The sequence below is a fragment of the Nelumbo lutea genome, chromosome 8 (genome assembly GCF_056320005.1).
Source record: "Nelumbo lutea isolate HS-2025 chromosome 8, American lotus-T2T, whole genome shotgun sequence".
NCBI lineage: Eukaryota > Viridiplantae > Streptophyta > Magnoliopsida > Proteales > Nelumbonaceae > Nelumbo > Nelumbo lutea.
The window spans coordinates 5,241,098-5,263,653 of NC_142691.1; the positions used below are offsets into that span (position 1 = coordinate 5,241,098).

General features: G+C 34.5%; 2 protein-coding genes across 8 annotated transcripts; one reads left to right on the forward strand and one right to left on the reverse strand.

Annotated features, from left to right (window-relative positions):
* The first annotated feature begins 216 nt into the window (after positions 1-216).
* Positions 217-11,327, forward strand: LOC148842326 (translation machinery-associated protein 22-like). Of its 2 annotated transcripts, XM_088958730.1 has the most exons (8): positions 222-656; positions 745-843; positions 2,520-2,581; positions 5,904-5,985; positions 6,110-6,177; positions 6,274-6,357; positions 9,782-9,911; positions 10,954-11,327. In XM_088958730.1, the coding sequence occupies exons 1-7, from the start codon at positions 509-511 to the stop codon at positions 9,878-9,880; spliced, it is 642 nt and encodes a 213-aa protein (XP_088814856.1). In that variant the 5' UTR covers positions 222-508; the 3' UTR covers positions 9,881-9,911; positions 10,954-11,327. The 2 variants fall into 2 exon arrangements, with proteins under 2 accessions (XP_088814857.1, XP_088814856.1); XM_088958731.1 differs by lacking the exon at positions 9,782-9,911 and having other exon boundaries at positions 217-656.
* Positions 11,328-13,977: 2,650 nt separating this feature from the next.
* On the reverse strand, positions 13,978-21,590 carry LOC148842327 (mediator of RNA polymerase II transcription subunit 9-like). Of its 6 annotated transcripts, none has more exons than XM_088958733.1 (7): positions 21,185-21,590; positions 16,568-16,831; positions 15,304-15,366; positions 15,131-15,211; positions 14,803-14,861; positions 14,645-14,703; positions 13,978-14,392 (listed from the first exon to the last, which is right to left on the reverse strand). In XM_088958733.1, exons 2-6 carry the CDS (start codon positions 16,766-16,768, stop codon positions 14,646-14,648), a joined length of 462 nt encoding a protein of 153 aa, XP_088814859.1. In that variant the 5' UTR covers positions 16,769-16,831; positions 21,185-21,590; the 3' UTR covers positions 13,978-14,392; position 14,645. The 6 variants fall into 6 exon arrangements, 5 of the variants coding, with proteins under 5 accessions (XP_088814859.1, XP_088814861.1, XP_088814858.1 ...); XM_088958735.1 differs by having other exon boundaries at positions 16,568-16,917; positions 21,185-21,546; XR_016103476.1 differs by having other exon boundaries at positions 14,339-14,392; positions 14,803-14,899.
* Between the last annotated feature and the right edge of the window lie 966 nt (positions 21,591-22,556).

The following is a 22,556-nucleotide window of genomic DNA, read 5'->3' on the forward strand; positions in this document are numbered from 1 at the left end:
ACCTATTGGAAATTTTCAAAGTGGAAATTTCTAGATCATCCCAATTAGACCTAACAATTGGGTCAGTGAGTTGACTCATGATACAACCCAACCCAATTTCCGGGTCGGGTCATTCTCATATTCAGCCAACTAACCCTGTTTATCTAGTTGGGTTGGATCGGATTATCGGGTCGGGTCAAATTTTTGTCTGGTCTAAATTTTACGCTGCAGGGAATCGGTCTAGAAATTCATCTCTAGCGTCGAACAGTCTGTGCCGCGCTAAACAGTGTCACAGCGTCGTGCTAAAACAACGAAATGAAAGCATCTAAGGGCAGATGAACTGACGCGTCGTAGCAAAAGTGAAGTAGAATAGTAGATTCGCATTCGCTGCGTTTCGTAGGAGGAAAACAGGATCGCGGCATAATAAATAGTGGCGTACGAGAGACAAAGCATATTCTTACAGCGAAGAGTGAGTGTGTTACAATCACCATCGCAACGAGTGTTCAATTAAGCAGAAGAGTGAGTTTCAATGGCGGAGAAACCCCAATCAGTTCGCGTCTTATACTGTCCGGTTTGCAGTCTCCCTGCAGAGTATTGCGAATTTGGACCTGATTTTGAGAAATGCAAGCCGTGGTTGATTGAGAATGCTCCTGAACTATACCCCGATCTTCTCAAAGGTTATTATTCTTAACTTTTTCTATTTGGTTTCTTTTCCTGGAAAGGTGAAACCTCAATCACCGCTATCCTATTATCGTTAATGTCCAGACAGCAATGACAAGGAAGCTGATAAAGTTTCTGAGCAGCTCAAATCGGTTGGAATTTCTTCCGGTGGCGGTGATGGAACTACTACGGCAGCTCCTTCGGGTACTTCTATTGTTCTTCTTTTCTAATAAAATTTCTTGTTTGTTTATCTTTGCCCTCTTGCCTTTTGGAAATCTCGTCTAATGATCTCGTGTGTACCGATACCTGATCCCCCCTTTCATTTTTTTTTTTCTTAATTTTACAACTAAATTAATAGCCTAGACATGGAAAAACTAAGAGATGTACTGAATACTTGAAGACTAAATGTTTGTAAATCAAACTAAACAATTTGTGTAATAAGATTAAATCATTTTAAAAGTGCTAGTTTTCTTTGAACATCAAGGTTTCAGCTGATGTTATGCGGGTGTTTTCCATGCGTTTGATTGGATGTAGAAACTTGGACGCACCTGCGTGTGCGTGAGTGTATAAACTTGCATTCGAGCGTTGAGGATAAGCAATTACTTGCAAGCATGGGACAACCAGGAGAAAAGCCCAAATGCCTTTGTCTTTCTCTCACTCTCTGACGTGATGCCCTTTTTCTCCTTCATCTTCTTCTTACTCTAATTCAATCCCTGGCACGATTCATCTTCATTTTCTCTTTTCCCCAATCTCCACTAGCGAAAGCCTTAGGCATGCACTTACACCATCAATTTAGTATTCGTTAGTTATATGTTTAAACACATCTTAGCCATCAACCATTGGGTCGATTATGTTTTAAAGGATAATTACTGGTCATTACTGACATCTATTGTTGCTAGGAAAAAAACTATGAGCTGATTTTGGACAAGCTTATTCAAATTCTTCCCCAAGTCCTGTAGTGTATGATTTTTTGTTGTGCTAATGCCCTTGGTATTGAAATGTGAGTTGTGTGTATTTTCTGCTTCTTTTACGAGATTCTTGTTACAATAAATATAGATGGATTTTATGGATTTGTATTTGTATTTCAATGTGTCTTTGTGTGTCACTACCCTGATTTGTTTCATAATTCAATGATCCTGTATGAACTGTTATGCATGGATGTAGGAGTTGTTGCAACCTGACACAGGCATGAAATATTGGACTCTAGCTGATACACCCAATAAATTTGGTTTGAGGAACTTGGTGGATTTACTTATTTTTTTAATTTGTATTTTGTTTTTAGTTTATATAAATAATTCAAATAATTGATGAAAAAGAGAACAAATTAAATGTAGAAAAATAAATCAATGCAAACAACACAATACCATTAGGACTGTTTATAACTGGTTGTTTTATTACAAGTTTACAATCCATTTCCATATTCGGTCCTAACAACCCCAGATTTAATAATTGCGTATTATAGACCTGGAAAAGAGAATAATCCCCTTGATCCAGTCCTGCTTCCATGTCAGGTTATCCTGTCCAAAAATATAAAAGGCCATTACCCAATTATGATCCCAGGTATCTGGGGTTTTGGAAGGGGAGGGCTGGATATGTTTCTAACCGTTGACATTTTTTTCCTGCACTAAGTATCTGCTCTCAGAGTTGAACTTGTGTTCTCATACTTGTCAATCTAAGAGTTTACAATTACACCAAGCAATGCCTCCTTAGTCCAAACATATGGACTGGCAGTAATTTGGCCATTCAGGGAGTGCATGTAAGATAGGGCAGTTGGAGAAATCAAAATTTGAAGAAGGTTTAGCCATTTAGGTTTCTTTACCATAAATTTCTGTAAGTATGAAGTCAAGCTAACACCTGAGTTTCTGTTTTTATTGTTGCAGGGGGTACCTCAACATCTAAGCAAGAAGTAAAACGACTTCCTGGTGGGAAGATAAAGAAGAAAGTAAGAGTCTTGCAATTCATGGCAATTAGTTAATGGTCAAATAATTAATCAACAGATCCATTTTTAGCTTAATATGTATCTCATAGCCTTTAGGAGCATTAATTTGACTCAGCCGATTTCAAAGTTGATTTACACTCTATTTGTACATCCTATGCTGTTATTTGTTTTGCATGCCATTTCTTATGCTTGAGGCTTCTGTGATTCTGAAAATTGCATCTGGTTATTCCATCTTTTCTTTTTATTTTTGGTGGAAAATGAAAAGGGTTTAGTCTATAAACTATACCAGGAGCAGGAGTTCCATTCTACATAATGGTTACAGTTGCTTGGTACAGCCGGAGCCAATACCTTCTTGTTCTCAATTGCCATGCCAGTTGCAGAGTGCCATTTGGAGTGGTAGTTGATATCTAAACTTTAAAGAACTCAAATGTATCCCTGATGTCTGTTTGTTGAAAACAATCATCATTTTTAATGATTTGTTGAGATTGTAATATAGTCTATGTGGTAACCAATCTTCAGTATTTTTTATCAGTAACTGTAACGTCTATTATTCATAAGATTAAATTAAAAACAATACACTGCTTTCCAATAGAGCCAGACTATCTTAATTACTGGACCTTGTCATTTACTTGGTATGACAATGATTTTTTGATGGTTCTGCAATCATATCCTGATGCAGATGTTCCCTGTCAAATTACTTGTCTTCTTGATGGTTTATGGTTCTTTCTTGCACCGGGTTTGATATGTTCAGAAAGTATAGCCTTGTAAATGAAGTGCTTCTGATATCATCTGATACACTGATTAAAAGTGTTTGTCATTAACTCATTTTTGTAAGCTTGTTACTAGAACCAATCCACTGAACTTAAACAAACTTACAAAAATAACCACCAATTCCTTTTTTTCTTTTAGGGTAAATTACTTGTACTAAGACCTCTCCTTGGTCTACAATATTAACTTACTCGCCCCTTGTAATTTGGTGTTAAGCTACTTATTCCACCATTAACACCTTTTCATCAATTTTAATGACTGAAGTGATATTTAAAACTTTCAAGAGTCTAATTCACCCTTTTGTTACCAAGGTTCAAAATTTCGATACAATACGCCCCATATCAGGCATATCATATCGTATTGGCAGGCCTCCAATACACAAAATAAGGGCCTCTGAGGATTTTTAACTGTTTCAGGGGGTAGACAGGCCTAAAACAGACCCCCTCAATCATTTTTGAAAGACAAAAAGAAAACTAAAAAGAGTTATAAGCTAACACCCAATATGAAAGTTCATGCGTATTGGGTGTATAGACCAGTTGTTTCGGGGGATGATTAATGGGGATCATCAGATATTTTATTTTATAAAATAATCATAAAGATGAGTGTAAAGGGGCCTCAGCAGCCAAGGCTTCCTAAAGATTGGTCTTTGTAATTTTACCTTTGTACACACCACACAATTTGCATTAATAAAATTAAAAGTTATCAATAAAAAGATACTTGTTGATCCATAACAGTAAGGTGCGAATGAGAAGTTGAAAACAGGTTTAAGAAAAAATAAAATAAAATAAAATTTATATGGTATGACAGTATTTGGTGTTTACAAATGAAGGTGATTTGTTAATTTTAAAGCATATATATTTTAGTGGCAGCAAAACTTACAATTTTATTGTCAAGGTCAATTTGGTTAAATGCACTATTTCTGTTAATTCTGTCTTCATGGTAGAAGGATTTATATTTCAACCTAATAACTAGTCCTGAAAACAGGCAAGATTTTTTTGGTAACATTGGCCCTCCACCTCCATAAAGGCCCAACTTCTCAAGGTTCGGAATGTGAGACATTTAACATCACACTAGCCACTCAAACATGATGAGAGTTTCACTTGTTTGAATTGTTGAATGCCTGAAGCACCATGGCATGATCCATATTTGTTTGCTTTCATTTTTACTTTGAATTTGTCCTATATGTTATGCTCATGTGTTTTGGTTTGAGCCAATATGATTCTTAGAACATTTAATTTATTTTAGAACTATGGTTTTCCATATTATGCTCAAGTGTTTTGGTTTGAGCCAATATGATTCTTAGAACATTTAATTTATTTTAGAACTATGGTTTTCCATATTTATTTATGTACTATTATTTTCTTTTCAATGACTTTCTTCTTGCTTCATCTGGATCTGCCTCTCCTCGTGCCTTGGGCCATAAGGGGTGATTTATTGGAGAGTTGATTGATATCCAATTCTGTTAGATGGGTTGGATTGGTAATTCCTTGGCTATGTCTGCATTGGATTGATTTCTTTGATGTATTGTTTTTTTTCTTTATTATGGGGTTTTAGTGTACAGTGACTGGTACTGAGATACAGGAATGGTCCTTTTTGTTGTTGCCCCCTGCCCTTTTGTTTCTTTTTTTTTGGGCCCATATGATGTTTCTTAATTCACTTTCTTTCCTTTCCAATAAATTTCATTTTACTATCAAAATAACTGATCCTCTGATACAAGTAATCATTAATTATAAGCATAATTGTTACCATCATCATGATGATTGTGATAATTATGTGATAGCAATAATATGCAAGCTTGCTTTCTTGGCCTGCTGAGGTGGGATTTTGCTAGAGAGAGTGTACTATATTGTAACATATATGTTATTTACTTTAAGGGTACAGTCCTTTTTCAGCATATATGTACAAAATCATGTTTTTGCTTATAAATATGACCGTTATTTGTGGACTGCACTTACCTCACCTTCTCTACAGGGAAAAAAAAAGAATTTTTGGGTGGGTGTTGATGATCTGTGGGGCCTGATTTATTTTATCATATTCTTATTTCATTGTTTTTTTGCATTTTATTATATTATACTTTACTTTTAGTTGTTTAATATTTGTATTGCTATTATCGTCTTAATTGTTTTTTAATATTATTCTGGTATTTGCTGTTAAGCTGTAATTTTATTATTAATTGTTTATGTTAATTTTTAATTATTTGCTACAAGCCTGCATTGTGATTGTTAATGTTGAAATAATTGTCTTTAATTAATTATTTTATTGCTAATGTTTTCTGTTCTAGTGCTAAATGTTAACATTTGATGGATGAGTACTTGATACAAGCACTTAGAGTCACTTGGTCGTTACTACTTCTGGTGGAAGATTTTGTAGGGCTTATGATTTGAGATAATGACCTTACATCCCCAAAAAAGTTTATGTAGTTGCATTCAGAGTTGTTTCTTGAATTTTGCCTATTTGCATTGATGTAATTAACCTTGAGCGGATGTTGCCATTAATTTATGCTTTATCTTAGTTCTAGTAATAGGAAAGTGACACTGTGGGTGTGATTCTTTTGCAGGAGAAGCAAGAAGTTGTTATTGAAAAGATTGTGCGCAACAAGCGGAAATGTGTCACTGTTGTGAAAGGACTGGACCTCTTTGGTGAGCAACATATTGTTGTTGCCATTCCTTTAACTTTATGATCAAATTGCATATTGGGAAAATGTAATGATTATTAGAAGATTTGATTCCTATTGAATTCAACTTCTAATGAATTATTTTTCAGGTGTTAAACTAAGTGATGCTTCAAAGAAGCTTGGGAAGAAATTTGCGACAGGAGCATCTGTTGTTAAGGTGCAAAAGAATTAAGTTACATTAAAAGATACTCTTGGCCATAAATTTGTTCAATTTCTTATTTATCTGATTGAAATCTGAATAAATCATTTTTAGGGGCCAACTGAAAAGGAGCAAATTGATGTACAAGGAGACATAGCTTATGATTTTGTGGAGTTCATTACAGAGACCTGGCCTGATGTAATTTTTTCTGACCATTATCTCTTCTAATATGTTTCATGTACTATTTTCAGAATATTATTTTGGTTAGTATTACCCTTATCAAAGTTTTTAAATCATATTATCCCTTCATTCAATGCTTTTTTCTTAAATTATTAGGATATGGACCATATGGTGATATAGAGTTACTTGATTGTTAATGTCATTTAGCCAAAGATAATAACCTCAGTATAAAACCATTATGATCAATCTACAGATTTGGATTTCAAAAGCATTTATGTTCTCTATGTTGTACCTACTTATGTGTTAGTATCTGTCTATGTGGATGGCACCTCATTGTACACATTATGGTACGTATGATATTGTGATGCAATAGAAAATTCTCTATTAAGCTGAAACTTGAAAAACAATGCAAAAATACTTTGATGATGCCCTAAGCCTTGGTTTTTTAAGAAAGTTAAGGAAAACTTCCCACAGGGTGGTACCAAGTGGTCTCAGAAGTTCTCCTAGGGACTAGCAAAGTCAAAAGGCTAAACTTTTAGCATTCAATAGTAGAAGAAACTGCTTGCGGTGTTTTGTTAAAACCTATTTGTAAGAAAACAAAACGTGAACCCTTTAACTTAAAAACCAAAAAATTGATATCAGTGTTAACTAAAAAATCTATGAAAGAAAATACCCCTTAAATAAAGATTTCCATCATGGACCTGTATATATAAATTGGCATGTCTAAATCGCATGATCATGGGCTTGTACAAGTTTTCTAATGGTGCCGAATCTGAGGCAATGGATATGTTTTGAAGATGGGAGTGTGATGCCTTCTTTTATAGATAGCAGAAGAAATATATTGACCATGGTAAAAGAATCAATATTTTCAATTCAATAAATGCCGAGCACCCCAATAAATTAGTCAACAACTGCCAATCCCAAAAACTCTATTTTCTTCCTTATTATTTTTAGATTTACATTAATCCCTCATTTGTCCCCAAAAAAGCTGTCGTCTAATCACTCCTTGCTTTGCAGTGTTGTCTGCCATTGAATTTGCAGTTATTTGAACCACTGAAAGCCTAGAGTTAGAGGTGATGTCAGGTACCTGATATGAAGAGTTTACACTGCAGCGGATCCCGGCTTTCGGATTGAGCTCATTGAAATTTTAGCAATTCCCCAACCCAAGCCTGCCTAAGTTGCACCCATACTTAGAGTAATATACTTACCCAAGTTTCTTGTCTCCCTCAAGATGGATCAAAACTGCCAGATGACAATGCTGCCATTCATTAGTTGACCCATCATCACTTTCGAATCTCTCTACAATCACATTCCCAAGGAAAACAGACTTTGATAGCATCATTCTTTGAAGTATGGCCACTATTTCTGCCCTTTTAGAATTTCTATGGCTTATGGATGTAGAGACAGTGAGAAAATCTAGCCGCAGGGCTGTTTTTGTAGTTTTACTTCTTTTTTGTTGTACATCTATTTTCTGTACTCTTTCTTTTGTACACTAAGGGCAGATTTGTCCTTTTACTTTCTTTAATATAAATATCTCTTTTAGGGTGGCGACAAACACAAGGTGACACACCCACCAAATTGTTTGTTTTTTCCTCTCTTCTATCTCTGTCTTTTCGACTTGACTCTGACAGTGGAGCCCAAGTATAAAGCTAGGATTGATTCTTAGTCTCACACCCCACCGCTTGCAATGTGTTCTCTCGATAATTTCATTCACATTATTTTGATTGTTTTCCTTTCCACCAGCTCATCTTTTTTACCAATTTACTAGATGAGCCTGGCTATTCCACATTTCCTTGCAAACCATGACATCTTGTTTTACCAACGAGCTTTGATCTAGCTATGTTTGATACTTTCATTCATATTGCAATGAATTCTGACTTTGGTTGCACAAGATCTCTTGATTGTAAATACATTATACTAGTTTCTAACGAAGCCTTGGTTGAATTACAATTACCATGTTCTATCTACAAGATGAAGTAGCTTGCCTTTTTAGTTTTTTTTTCTCGACATTTGGGTATCTATTACCTGGACACATGGTGAGGTTGATGAATCATATTTCTACTTCAAAAGCTAGAAGTTACTCACATTTGGCTAGATCAAAGGGATGTTATTGCTTGAAAGGGCCCTAAGGTCAATTTCACAATGAGGTCTTCTTTATGGTTCCTTGGCTAGAGGAGTGGCTGACCATGTTGAGTTAGCTGGAATTTGGGGTTAGCAATCCAGTGGAAACTTTCATGTAGTTTGCTTCCTTCGATGAAGTGTTAACAATGGACATATGACCCATAGGGGCATTCCAATTCCAAACATGTGCATTTTACATGATGCTGTAGAAAAATCTGTTAATAGTTTATTCCTCTTCTGCTTGCTTCTCTGCATCATGGGAATCCTTTGCACTCTTTTTAGTGTTGGATGGGTTTGCCCATCTTATGTTAGATTCTTTCTTCTTTCATGACCTTTATTATCACAATGTAGTGGAGGTTTTATCTTGTGGAACAAAGTTCCTTCTGCCATTTGTCGGTGTGTGTGAAAGGGGGTGTAATAAAGGGGTTTTTAATGATGAAAGAAGGCCATTTGTGTGTCTTTTCTGCATTTGCTTTCATTTTTTATTTTTTATTTATTTATTTTGGATTGGAAGTATAGAAAGATCTTGGCAGTTATAGATGAGGGCTTATCTTTAACCATCAAACTATTTTGGTTAGATTTACATTGTGAAAGCATTTTCAGGTGATTTAATGACATGCTAATGCGAAATCATTTTATTTATTTGTTTTCCTTTCTATGCTGATTACTTGGTGTGGTAGATATTTTTTTAGGACCACTACTACATTAAAGCATGACATAGTGAAAGGTGATTATCATTTTTGCATCAGAAAAACTGTTAGCTAGAACTCATTTCAATCCTTTACTTCCGAGCTTTAGCATTCTTATATCTTTTCGAAGGCCTTACTGCACTATCATACTTCTTTTGATCAGTAATGCTATAATACTTTTTTTTTTCTTTTATACTTTCTATCGATGGCTTTAAGGGGTAGGGGCCATTACTTGGTGTAATGGTAAAGCATCAAGCTATCAAGCATGAGAAACACAGGTTTGAGTCCGAGAGTGGCCAAGTTGCGTGGAAAGATGCCACAGGTTAGGACCGTATCCAATCCACCCATCCCAAGACCCCAGATGGCTGGAACCAAAATTGGGTAATGACCTTTTTTAAGGTGTACAATTAATCCATGGTATGCATGTTTTACTTGGAGAATGCTTTGGTTAATTACAATGCCAGATTTGTGATTAATATCCAAGGATTTAATGTTTAGTTGCAGAATGTTTATATAGATTTCCCATTAATGAATGTATTACATGGATATGGTTATGATTGTTTACCATGACCAATTTACAATTAATTCCCAGTCTTTTGTCTAAGACCCTGAGATTTTTATTGTTGATTTAGGGAATCAGCAAGAAGAAAATGTCCTTTCAAGTGTCTTGTCAGGATGGGTGTTCACGTGCTAAGATGCCATTTGTTCAGGGCCGTGAAGGGTCCATGTAATATGTACTAAAGGGGCAATATCACCAAACCGGTAGGGTTACTCATGTCTGGATGTGAGAATTGGAGCTACATTAAGTAGAACCATGGTTTGGTCAGAGGCTCAGAGCCATTGTCATTTCTCATAAGAAACCCCAGCATAAATTGTTAGTCTTGCTATTTGTCATTAATTGGGCAGAAAATATAGTCCTTTACGTGTTGGCTTTTGTTAGATTCATTAGAGTATGAAATGGTTTTTTGCATTACCTAATATCTACGCTATATTATTGAATAAAGGGGTCAAATCCATCCTTGGAGGTGTAAAGCATAAAAAGTTGACTGTGATTTTGGCTATTTTGAGTCAGGTTGAAAAGTGGCATGGTAAGTCAAGGTTACGGTGTTTAGTGCTGACATCTAGTCCTTGAGTAGTCCAATTGAGGGAAGAACTGGAAAAAATAATATGGTGAGGCACCAACAACACCTTAGATTTGGCTCTGTGAGGGAGGAGACAACATGCTTGTTTGTTATTAGTTGCATCCTAGAAACTGCAGGTTGTTAGTAGGTCCAGACATCATAATAATTATTTGGGGCAATACTTGGCTCCTATCACGTTGGATGACATGCGTCCTACCACCTCCTATTTTTAGATCTATACCCTAAATTTCAAAACCTTAAACCCTGAAATCTAAACTCTAAACCCTTAAATGCTAAGCCCTAGCTTAAATCCTAAACCCTAAAACCTAAAATCTAAACTCTTAATCCTAAACCCTAACTTTAAATCTTAAACCCTAAAATCTAAACTCAACCCATAAATCCTAAACTATAAACCCCTAAACCCTAACACAAAAACCTAAAATTAGTGTTTAAAATGGCTATGGTAGGATGCATGCCCTCTAGGAGCCAAGTATTTTTTAATTATTTACCTTTTTAGTCTATTCAAAATGGATGGTCTTTCAACTTTACAAATTACCAAGTACTTTTATTAGAGACAAATTGAAAGGTATGCCTAAAGAGGTTCTAACTCTTGAAATGATTGCCAAACCATGGACCTTGTGGTGTAAGTTAAACAGATGTCTCTTTTTTTTACCTTTTTTCAGGTGCCAGAAACTGCTATTTTCTTCATTGAAGATGGTAGGAAGGTCGCTGCTGCTTGAGTTGGTGTCAAGGCAAGAAAGTGCTCAGTGCTGACTTATGACTGAATTAACATAATTAAACTTTTGTTGTGCCAAGGAAATGGGGCATCCTGTCTTCACTCCAGGCCGGTGTTTTGCACCCAAATTTCTCTGTTTTAAGTAAAAAAACGACCACTGTTGGATTCTTAGAGATGAAATCTGATATAAATGTCATATATTTTCTTTATATATTGATAGGTATTAATTTGATATGATTTTCAGTTAAGAAAAGTATGCTTGGAACTCGATGGACGTAGTGCTTGTATTCGTTGCTAGAATTATTTGATTATTCTGTGAAATATTAATTTGTGTCAATTTAACCTAATCAGTTACCAAATAACAAAGAACTTGATCAATTATTCCCCGAAGTCCAAACGCAGGCTGTGGGTTACCGTATAGCTTTGCTTTGGTGAAGGCAAGGAATGGACATTTCTCCTGACTGCTCCCCGTCCTTTTAAGCTATTATTTGTGGCCCGCCAAATATCCCAGGCCTGTTGTAATTCATTCCCTGTCCAAATGCATTTTTATATAGCTTTTGTGTATTTTAATTTAAGATAATAGATTTTTAAAATATTTATTTTAAAATTTAAGTTTATATTTTTAATTAGGGGTAAAAGATTTAAAAATAAATTTTCATAAATTAATTTAAACAAAGACTTAAAATATACCTTATGACTCTTTTATCCTTTACTTCCAGTTAAGTTTTCAAAATATACCCTGGATTTTTCAATCTCTTTTATCCCTTCAAATCTTACAACATGGGCAGAGGCAGATTTGGTAGTATAGAAGTTTTGTTTTAGATCCAACCAATGACAGTCACATAAACAATGCAAAATAGGATTGAATGTGCATTTTCAAAAAAAAAAAAAATTCTGCAACTTAAAACATATTTTGCCGAACTTAAATTAAGTTTTAACGAGTGAATTCCAATTTATCAAAAAATGGCATCACCTTAGTTAATGACTTTAATGCCATATAAACTACTAAATTGCAATAATTCCAATTCACATGAAACCCAAAAATGCTTTAAGCGAATCATTGAAACCTTGGTTTTCAAAATCAGACCGGGACCGGACGGTCAGACTGGAAAAAACCGGGAACCGGTCACCTGACTGGTTCTATTTTTCTCCAGAACTGTTGATTTTGGTCAGCAAATCGCTGAACCGGCTGGTTAACTGTTTGAACCGTTTTTTATTTTTTTATTTTTTTGTTAGAACAGGCCAACTGTTCAGACCGTTCGGCCCGGTAACCGGACCCCTAACCGGTTCTGTTTCCGGATCGGTTTTAAAAACCATGATTGAATAGCTCTCTCTCTCTCTCTCTCTCTCTTCTTTGTCCTCTTGTTTTGTTAGGTAAACCAGTTCATTGGCCATCTCTCCTCCCACACCCTTTTTTCTTCTTCTCTGGACAAAATAGAAGTTTTAAAATCTTTGGTATATTTAAGTCCTTTTGAAAATCTTAGGATACGTTTAAGTCAATTAATGAAAACCCAGGGTATATACAAATTTTTTTATTGTGTTTAGCATTTTAAATTTTGTATCTTTGGCATTTTTTATTTTTAATATCAATATTTTTTGAATTTTTTAGCATTTTGTGCCTTGCTTCAAAAAGGCACGTCTGGTGCCTTGGACACAAAATGCCCCTTGTGATTTTTTTGTGCCTTGCACTCAAGGTTCAAAGTATTGACACAGGGCGTATCCGCCTGTATCATACTTTTTTTTTTAACTTTTAACTTTTATTTATTTTTTTGAAACCGGTTCACAGGGGTCGATTTATGACCCGATTACCCTTTGGTCCAGTGTCTGACCCGATACAGCCTCTAGAAGGGCATATCTATAAGTCATCAGCACAATACGGGCCAATACGTATCGATACTTTGAACCTTGCACTTTTAAAATAAAATAGGATTTTAATATATAAAACACTTAAAATAAACAGAATCTCATTTACTAAGAGACTGTTTAGCAAGTCGAATAAAAAAACATGTATTTGATGCAACGAGTTCTTTTTTTTTTTTAATTGAAAGTAACCAATTATAAGGCTATATACCCATTCTCTCGAGTTTGTTTTTTTCTTTTTTTTTTATCGAAAAGGTCGCCTTCAAACGAGCAATATGTTAATTGGAAAACACAAAGATAGTCATACCAACAAAAAGCGAGCTTCCTTTTCAACTAAAGAATTGACATGCTCCACTTAATGCGTACCTGGGGGGCCACCACATAAAAAATCTTAAATCTTCATGTTACATTAGGGTCAAGGTTCAAAGTATCGACATGTATTAGCCCGTATCGGCCGATACCATATCGTTCCGGGACCTCACCGATTTGCCCCTATAATAAGTGTATCAGGGGTCTGATTGGTTCAGAGTGTAGAGGAGACCTAAACCAGCCCCCTAAACCTGTTTCAAAAAAAAAAAAAAAAAAACAAATATAACACAAAAAAAAGGTATCAATTCACCCTATACACCCATACCGGCATATTGGGCGTATGGATATTTTGAACCTTGATTAGGGTGGCAAGATATATAAGATATCTTACCCAAGAGACCCTACAAATTTTTATGCAAACATGAGTAGGCAATAAAATTGAATTCTACTTTTTTACAAAAGAAAACTTCCACATTTATGACCAGAAAATGAGGGAAAATGCTGCCTATGCCCGTATCAGGTAAGTCAGCCTCTTCACCCTTTAAAATGTGTATATATGGACCCTTTTCCCTTTTCTGATATGAAAGGATGGTCCAATACACTGCACCACTTTTATTATCATATACATGTTCGCATGGGTTGAATAAGGATATAGACAAATACAGACGGTGCTTCGGAATGAAACAATCAACTACTCAAAGGATGCCAGTTCACTACTTGGATTTGAGCAAACTCGATTATCAAATAGATGAAAGGAACCTTCACCAGATGCCAATAGTTAGACAATTATAGTGGCTATGGATGACTAAAATACATGTATCATATTTGCCAATAAAGTGGAACCTACAAAAACAGATTTCCAGTTTCTCGATTTGTGACCTTAGGTCATCATTGAGATCCCCCCCCCCCCCTCTCTCAAACCTGTATGCTGTATTCATTCATTTATTGACATTGCATCCACCTATCTCCAGGGGGAGGGGTGAGTGAATTGAAGCAGAGGTTACAATGAGAACAAACCTCACAAATAAATACAAAAAGGGGGGAGGGGGGGGGGGGCGGATTCTAAGTTCATTTTGCACGTCTATCCCAGGTGCTTAAACATGACAGTGGAACCTACAAAAATATATCTCCAGCTTCTCAATTTGCGACCATTTGAAATCCCCTTAAACCTGTCAACTGGTCAACTGTATTCATTTCATTTGACATTGCACCCACCTCTGCCATCAAGACACAGTACAGACTATATAAAAATGTATCTTTATGCACAATAGATAAGTAAAGAAATAGGGGTATCTCCATATGTTCCCAACATAGGGAAAAAAAGCCTACAGGATGCTCTTTTTCCAGTATATATATCATAAAAAAAAATGACAACATTGAAATGAGCTAAGATGTGCCTTTCTAGAATGGACTAAGCATATTTACTAAAACACGTGTGGTAAAAACTACTTGCAGTATTGTTAACATACATTATCTGTCTGACTTAACCAGATCTTCAATAGAGCTTCTGTACTTGGAATTCAGATCCCTGTCAAAGAATTAAACTATTTAATATTAGCAATGACTTCTTATCCAACATTTAGATCATCTGTTGCAAATAAAAGATTCCAATAAAGGTAGCGCCAACCTTCTCTGGTTTAGGAGTTGCTCGCTTTCCTCCAGCTTACACTTCTGTCCATCAACTGTCTATGACCAAGACCAAATATATTGCCCATGATCACCCCCTCACCAAGGGGTTTTTCAATTGTGGCACAGGTTACAAAGAGATCAAGACTCAAAAACACATTAAGGTGCTAGTTTCATTTTGCACATCTACCCTAGGTGCTTAAAGATTGATACGATTGAAGAAAATCAAATACAATCCATTATTGTTAGTTAATTTAACTGTTATTTTTTATCACATAATAATACAATACTAAAACTAGAAAATAATAGTTAGATGGGTCATTACATACCATGGCCTTTGTGTTGATCGATACTGATATTGAGTTCAATAATTGTTGACATTTCTCGAAGTGGCTAGTTAATTCATTTACCTATTATGAAAAAAAAAATTGAAGAATAAGTGAATTAAGAGTCCTAAATCTTATAAAGAAATATTTTACAATGTTGGAATAAAAATGCTTACCAGAGCATCTGAATGCTGATCACATGTGCCACTTTCAATCGCTTCAGCTAAATTCTCTACCAACTGAAATTACCAAGAAAACATTAAGAAAAACCAAAGTTTATTTCTCACCAAACTGGCTCAAGAAAATAAAGAACCAGTCTTGTTATGTTATAGACGATAGTTTTCAAGGCACCAAGGCGAGGCTAGGTGACAGGGGGGCACCTTGTTGCCTAGTTGTCTAGGTGGGCACCTAGGTGATGGGTTTTTTCAAGTAAAAACATGAATCCTTGGGTAATTCCCTTGGTTCCATAGCAACCAGCAGCCAGCTTTCCCCAGTAATTATCTATAATCTTTATAAAAGAAAGTATAAAATTCATATTAAAATAGAGAAAAATCAATATACAATATATTCATCAGAACAAAAAGAAAAATAGAAAAAAGAAAAGAAAAGCAAATGCAGAAAATATAGGGGCTGAGCCCCTGTTTTTATACTAAGAAAGTATTTTTTTTTTATCAATATATACTAAGAATGTGTTGATTAAACAAAATTTTAAGTTCTCCCTTACCATTGTGTGTGTGATAATCAGTTCTTCCTTGCTTGTTGTTGCCTTGTTGGTTCAGGTTTTGAAGTCTCTAAGGGTTCAAGACAGCATACACTAACATGTACATTGATTTTACTCTGACAAATAAGAAAATTATAAAAACAAAACTAGTACATAAACCCACAAATGAGTAGTTTAGTTTAATAATATGTATTTTATTAATATGACATCAAAAAATAAATAATATAAAAAATCAAATAAATAATTTATGCATATTTTATTAATACACATAAAATTTCTAGATGATTAAGCGACGCAACCCTCCATGGGTGCCTGGTCACTTACGTGCTAACTTGACAATTATGTTATAGACAATATAAAATAGATGAGAAAGTACACTGGAAACAAAGATATATTTGTTTTTAGTATTGATTACTCGCCTTTCATGGCATAGTACCGCAAACTTTAGCTAGCAACATTACACTCTTCTCAAAGGTGGATTTAGAGCCATTAGTTGCAGGGCTCAAAACCGCATTGCGTCTGGGGCTTACCCAGTCTCATGCCAACCGAGCCATATTAAATATCATTGAGCACTTTATAAGAACAAAAATCAAGATATACCATATTGGCAGTTAGCATCTGCTGAGGATTATCAATGATTATTCTGATGATAGCACTCCCAAGAAGAAACAAAATGAATCTGGCTTGAGAGAAAATTTAACACAAGCACACATACATACATGCAAGAGATGAAAATGAGAAGCCAGTGACTGGTGCTGATGATGTTGTTGATGGCGCTGTGGCTGTTGCTGCTGCGGCTGCAGCTGATGATGATAATGTTGATGAAGGTGAGAATGCTCTTGATTTGATGTTATTGATGAAGTATTGTGATTTGCTGCACTTGGAATCATCATCCAGCTCCCTCCTGAGTAGGGGTCCATTATTTTCTTTTTCAGGAGCCTTCGAACTATTTTAGAAATGGATCAATAGTCGTTTCTGCTAACCTACACAGTGGGTGCAAAGATGTAAATAAAAGAGGACTGTAGTGGCATGGATCAGCACGTCAAATCTCATGTTGAAATTTTGGGTGCTGCAAGAGTGAAAATGGAAACAGAAAATGAAAATAAAGGTCATATTTTTAATTTTCACTAATATATCATTGTTTCATTGTGACTTAAATCATCTAAAAGTTGACCAAATGAACAGCATAAAAGAAGAGCTAATAAAAACTGGAAACAATTGCTTCTTTCTATAATGGAGAACAAGGAAGTTCCATTACACTCCTTCCATCTTCCCCCTGTTTTTCTGTAATTTTGTAAAAAGTGAAAGATTACAAATGAAAGGTTGTAAAATTCTGTGGCTCAATATTCTTTTTTTTTTCTTTTTAGCCATAAAAAGAGGAATGTTGTTGATTGCTGCCCAGTACACTTTAACAAGACAAGTTAAAATGAGGGTTCCAATATACCATACCAAGTTAAACAAGTCTAATGGATTTATAGATATAAACATTGCTTTATAAAGCCTTTTATTTTTTATTTTTAATAACTGCACAAGGAAAAGAAACATTATTATGCACCATTGGAACGAATGAATTTTTGTAGCAAAGAGCACAACAAAGAATATTGAAACAAGAAATCAGAAAGAAGAGAGAGAGATTATTGCAGGTTGCCCAAAGAAAGTATTGGAGTATAATATACTTTAAGTTAAAAGTTAAACCTCAAAAAGACTGAGCTGCCCCTAACACTGAATAAAATGAATAACAGATGAAGCTCTCTTATCTATACAATATCAAGTATATATATATATATATATAAACAAGGCAGTGAAAAAATTTTCTCCTTTTTTCTCCTTTTTTATTTTTTTATTCCATGTCATTATGATATGCACTTTCCTAGAACCTAAATAATCTCTTCTCCTAAAATTTCTCCTAAACTACCTCCCCCACTTTCTCCAAAAATTATCTCTAATTTAGTAGAGAGTTTCTCTCCTAAATTATCTCTAATTCCTATTTATCCTCTCCCCTACTTTTTATCTATATCTATCTAAAGAAAATTTGGATTAAAAATTTTAAGAATTATTTAAATATTCTAACAAAATTATATAATAACTTTAAAATATTTAGTAAAAAAAACAAACAATAATTTTATATTTTTACAAAATATATCACGAAATTATGTACCAACAATTTAAATTATGTTTTTCCGGATTATCAATTTAAATGTTTTTCAAATATTTAATGATATGTAATAGCTTTAAATAAATAAAATTCAAATAACAAAAAATTTTAAATATTTTATAGATTATTTAAATATTTATTTAAAAAGTTGAAAATATAAAACAATTGTATACTCTTATGTGTTTCTATTAGGGCCATTTACTAGAACACAACTTATAGTTTTACATATTTATTTAAACCTACCATATAATTTTCATTTTACTAAACATCTCATATATTTTACAACTTATTTACTAGGTGTGCGCCTTGCGCCTTAGTCTAGGCATGTGCCTTTTGAAAATTCGCCGCTTTTTCCTTTTTTTGAGTCACCAAAGCTTCAAGAACCCCTTATTTGGTAATGTTGTCCATTCATCCATCCTAATAAAATATCTTCTTAAAAGCAATTAAAACTATAAAATCATTAGTTTTTGTGTGAAAACTAAGAATTTAAGACCCTAACATGGACTTGTTTGGGCTTGCCTCGAGGGGCATGGCACAAAGGCAGCTCGTAGTATTAGGAATGTAATATGTCACGTTAGCTACTTGATGCAATTGAGAAAAAAAGAGATTTTGGGTTTTATATGCTTGAAAATGTTTTATATGTTTGAATTCATTTTTAAATTCTCATTTGAATATGCTTTACATATTATGTTTATGTATTTTAATTTTAGATAATAGGTTTTTTAAAACATTTATTTTAAAACTTAAGTTTATATTTTTATTAATATTATGTTTTATTATTTTTTGATTTTTTTTTATTTTTTTGAATTTTTAGCTTTTGTTTTAAATTGTGCGCCTTGCGTAGGGGTGATCATTTCAATCCGGCCTGGAAATTCAGGGCTTGGGCCTGGGTTTTGTGTTCAGGCTTGCAAATTTTAGGGCCAGGCTTGGGCTTAATAGTTCAAGCCCGGCCCGGCCCACATATATTTAAACTTACACATTTTGTGTATAATATATACATATGTATACATGTTATTTTACATTATATTATATATTATTTTATATATAAATATTATAACATGACATGTATAATTTATATTATATGTAATATTTTATATTATATAATGTATAAAATAAGTTTATATGCATGTTTTAGTAAAATGCTAACTATTGGGTAGAATTTAGTAAATCCATGAAACTATAGGGTATTTTAGTAAATGACTCTTTCTATTATATCTTAATTTTTCAAATGCTAGGATAGGACAAAGATATAGTAAATCCCCGCTAGTATATCTTAATTTTTCAAATGCTAGGATAGGACAAAGATATAGTCCCCAATATTTTTTTTTCGGTAATAAAACAATATTTCAGTAAAAGGTGAAAGGAATATAAAGGTAGTAATATGAGCATCGCAGCCCCACCACCAAATGAACAACTCTACACAGTACACACTAAACAGAACCACAATTTGACACCCAAACAAGGAAAAAATACCCAACACCATCAAACACCTACAATTATTCACATAACTACTCCTAAAACTTCAACCAAACAAACCAACTTATTATAAATTTAAAACCACAACCAGAAAAAAAAAAAAAAAAAAAAAACAGCAGATAATGACCTTGTAAACTCCACTCCAGAGTCCAGACCTCAACCAACACTAATGAATTCTCCAAAATAAACCATCACTCCCAACTTCATAATAACTAAGCTAAAACAAAAATAGCCAGAAAAGTTGGCTTCCTGATCCATCTAACTCACCTGACTTATCATGCCCAGGCAGCTCCCAAGATATCTAGCAACTATAGAATCTTAATCTTTTTTGTAGATATCCAAGCTTCAGTAAGAAAATAGGAGACAGGACGAAAATCTATAAATGAGGTCCACAATGACTGTCACATTGGTCTACTTTCAAATTCAAACTAAATCTCATCTTAAAAGGTATTACTTAGTTAAGACCATATAGACCGATGTCATCAACCAATGTTTAAGCAAGTAGAGTTAGCAGATGCTGAATTGCCATTGGTGATCCTCTCAGAGAAATAGGTTTGTGCAAACCGTGCATCTCACTTCTGAATCATTAAACTAAATTACTGACCTCCCATTGTTTATGTTAATGGAAGATTCTAATTAATATGTACTTGAAAAGCACCATTCTATGGTTTCTTAATGGGTGACTGAAGAAATTTATAATTTAACCACATCAAAAAGAGGCTATGGTAAAAGACCCATGGAATAAGTGCAATAGGAATAAAAAATGAGAATGTTGAGATGGATGTGTAACAAAGCTGTAAAGATAGAATTCATAGTACAGTAGAAGTAACCAAATAAAATGACAGAACAACGAAAGTAGGCCAGCAACTGCACCAATAAGGAGTGATATTATGCAAGTTGAGGATTCCAGCATAACAAAACTGCTGCATATCTTCTTTGATAATGATATTTTACTGTTGCATGTCTCTCTGTATTCTAACTTTTCTTATTATACATTTGGTTAGTTAATTACAAGAACGTTCATCTGTAACTCCACCCAGATCTGGTATCAGAAATTCAGACCTTATGGAAGAGACCGCCAAACCAAAGGTAAGTCGTGAGCTTACAGTTTATCGAAGTTCTCCTCTCACGAGGAGCACCTTTGCAAGAGCTAAACAAAAAAAAAAAAAAAAAAATGTAACCTGTCACTGAATCAAAGACCGAGACAATTAGACGAATATTTAGACTGCGTTAGTTTCAACAGTAAATTGGGCAGAAAATTTTCAGACTGCATTTTTGTTTCTTCGCCATTTTCATGAAAACAAATTATAGAGGGTGAAAAACAAAATTCTTATAGCTATTTTCAATCTGAAAAGTTTTACTAAGAAACACTCCGGCCGCAGCCCTCCCCAAAAGCTTACTACTTTTGCGTTGTGCTCTGTGTTTCTCAACTTGACCTTGATGTGAAATCTTGCTAAACCAGTATTCCATTTATAATTTCTCAACTAAATTAGAAGGGTGCATCTTACAAATCAAAACCGAATTCAAAGTTGAAACAATTGCTACCAGTTGTAACTAAAGCCTGAAATATTGGGGTAGTAAGATGGCTGGTTCGCTTTACATCTATAGGATTCACTCAGACCAAATTAAAAGTTTCCTTTTTCAGTTTTATATTCATTTCAGTTTCGGCAAACAAACTAGCTGAACATTTTAATTAGGGACTTACTGTAAGGTCCGCATGAGGAGATTTTCTGCTTCAGCGTCGCAGATCTGGCTAGTGTTTTAGATACCTACAGCAAAAACGCTACTCTCCGTCACTTAACAACCTTTTGTCTTCTCCGCAAACGGTGGAGATGGCGGTGGAGAGAGCTGAAGAGAAGGTAATGTTCGATCTTCGAACCCTAACCTTAGCGCAGAGTTCTTACCCAAAAAAAGGGAAAATCTATGACGCCGGGAAGACATCATACCGGAGAGGCTTTGACCAATCACAACCCCGTGATCGTGAGGCGTGAATTTTGGTGAAAACCCACCCAAATGGATTTTTTACCCACATTCGACCCGCCTGTTAAACAATTCGACAATAACTTTGGATTCGGATGAGTGAGTGATGACAGTTTATACCTTACCCGGCAGGTACTCGTCTAACTCTTTATCCGACCTTTTTTTTTTCCTTGAAAAACGGATTTTGGGATTTTATTATTTGACGCATTTATGAATTGAAGGTTTACTAAAAAAATGTGTTTAATAATATTTCAAATTTTATATGAAAGATAATTGGTGATGTTTTTTATATATTTAATCAATTAATTGAAAGTTTTGATGTTTATTTATATTATTTTATTTATTTATGGTTTAGTATAATAAAAAACTAGATATAAATTTTAAATCCAATTGACTCCATCCTTAAATGTGGGGAGGATTTTGCATCTTTCATGTATAGAAAAGATTTAGAATATAAAAATCCAATCAACTATGAATTTTGTGGAGGGTACAGATTATAAGATTTAGGGAAATAAATAGAATTTAGAATTTATAAAACCCTAGTCATCCCTACATGAATTATAAATGGATGGATTAGAGAAAAATGACAGCCTTAGTTGTACAACTAGTCAATTTAAGTGATTGACCATACAATACTAATGTCATCACCTCGCTTACTGTGATTGTGACTCCAAATGAATCTTAATATCTTTTCCATCTATGTGACTTGTTTTTGGGGTAGGAGAAGGATACTCATCTGGTTAGTGGGTAAGGCTTGGAGTATTGCTTGGACCATTGTAACTCGGCCTGCCTGCGAAAGAAACTGAACTTGCCGTTGTTCTAGCTTGGCCGTCATTTTGTCGACAACCTCTTTCGTGGCAATGAGCTTGTTCTTGCCTACCCAAAGTCTATCTCCCAGGTATTTGTCATTTGCATTCATTTGAGGGATACCTAGTAGGTGTCTTAGGTATCTTTGATGCCTCCTCAGCGTATTCTGGCTAAAGGTGATGCTAGATTTTTTGAAGTTGACTTTTTGACCTGGCCAGGTGGACAATGCTTTTAGGACCTTTTACAATTTTTTGATTTGATTGGCTTCACTTCTAGAAGATAAAAAAAAA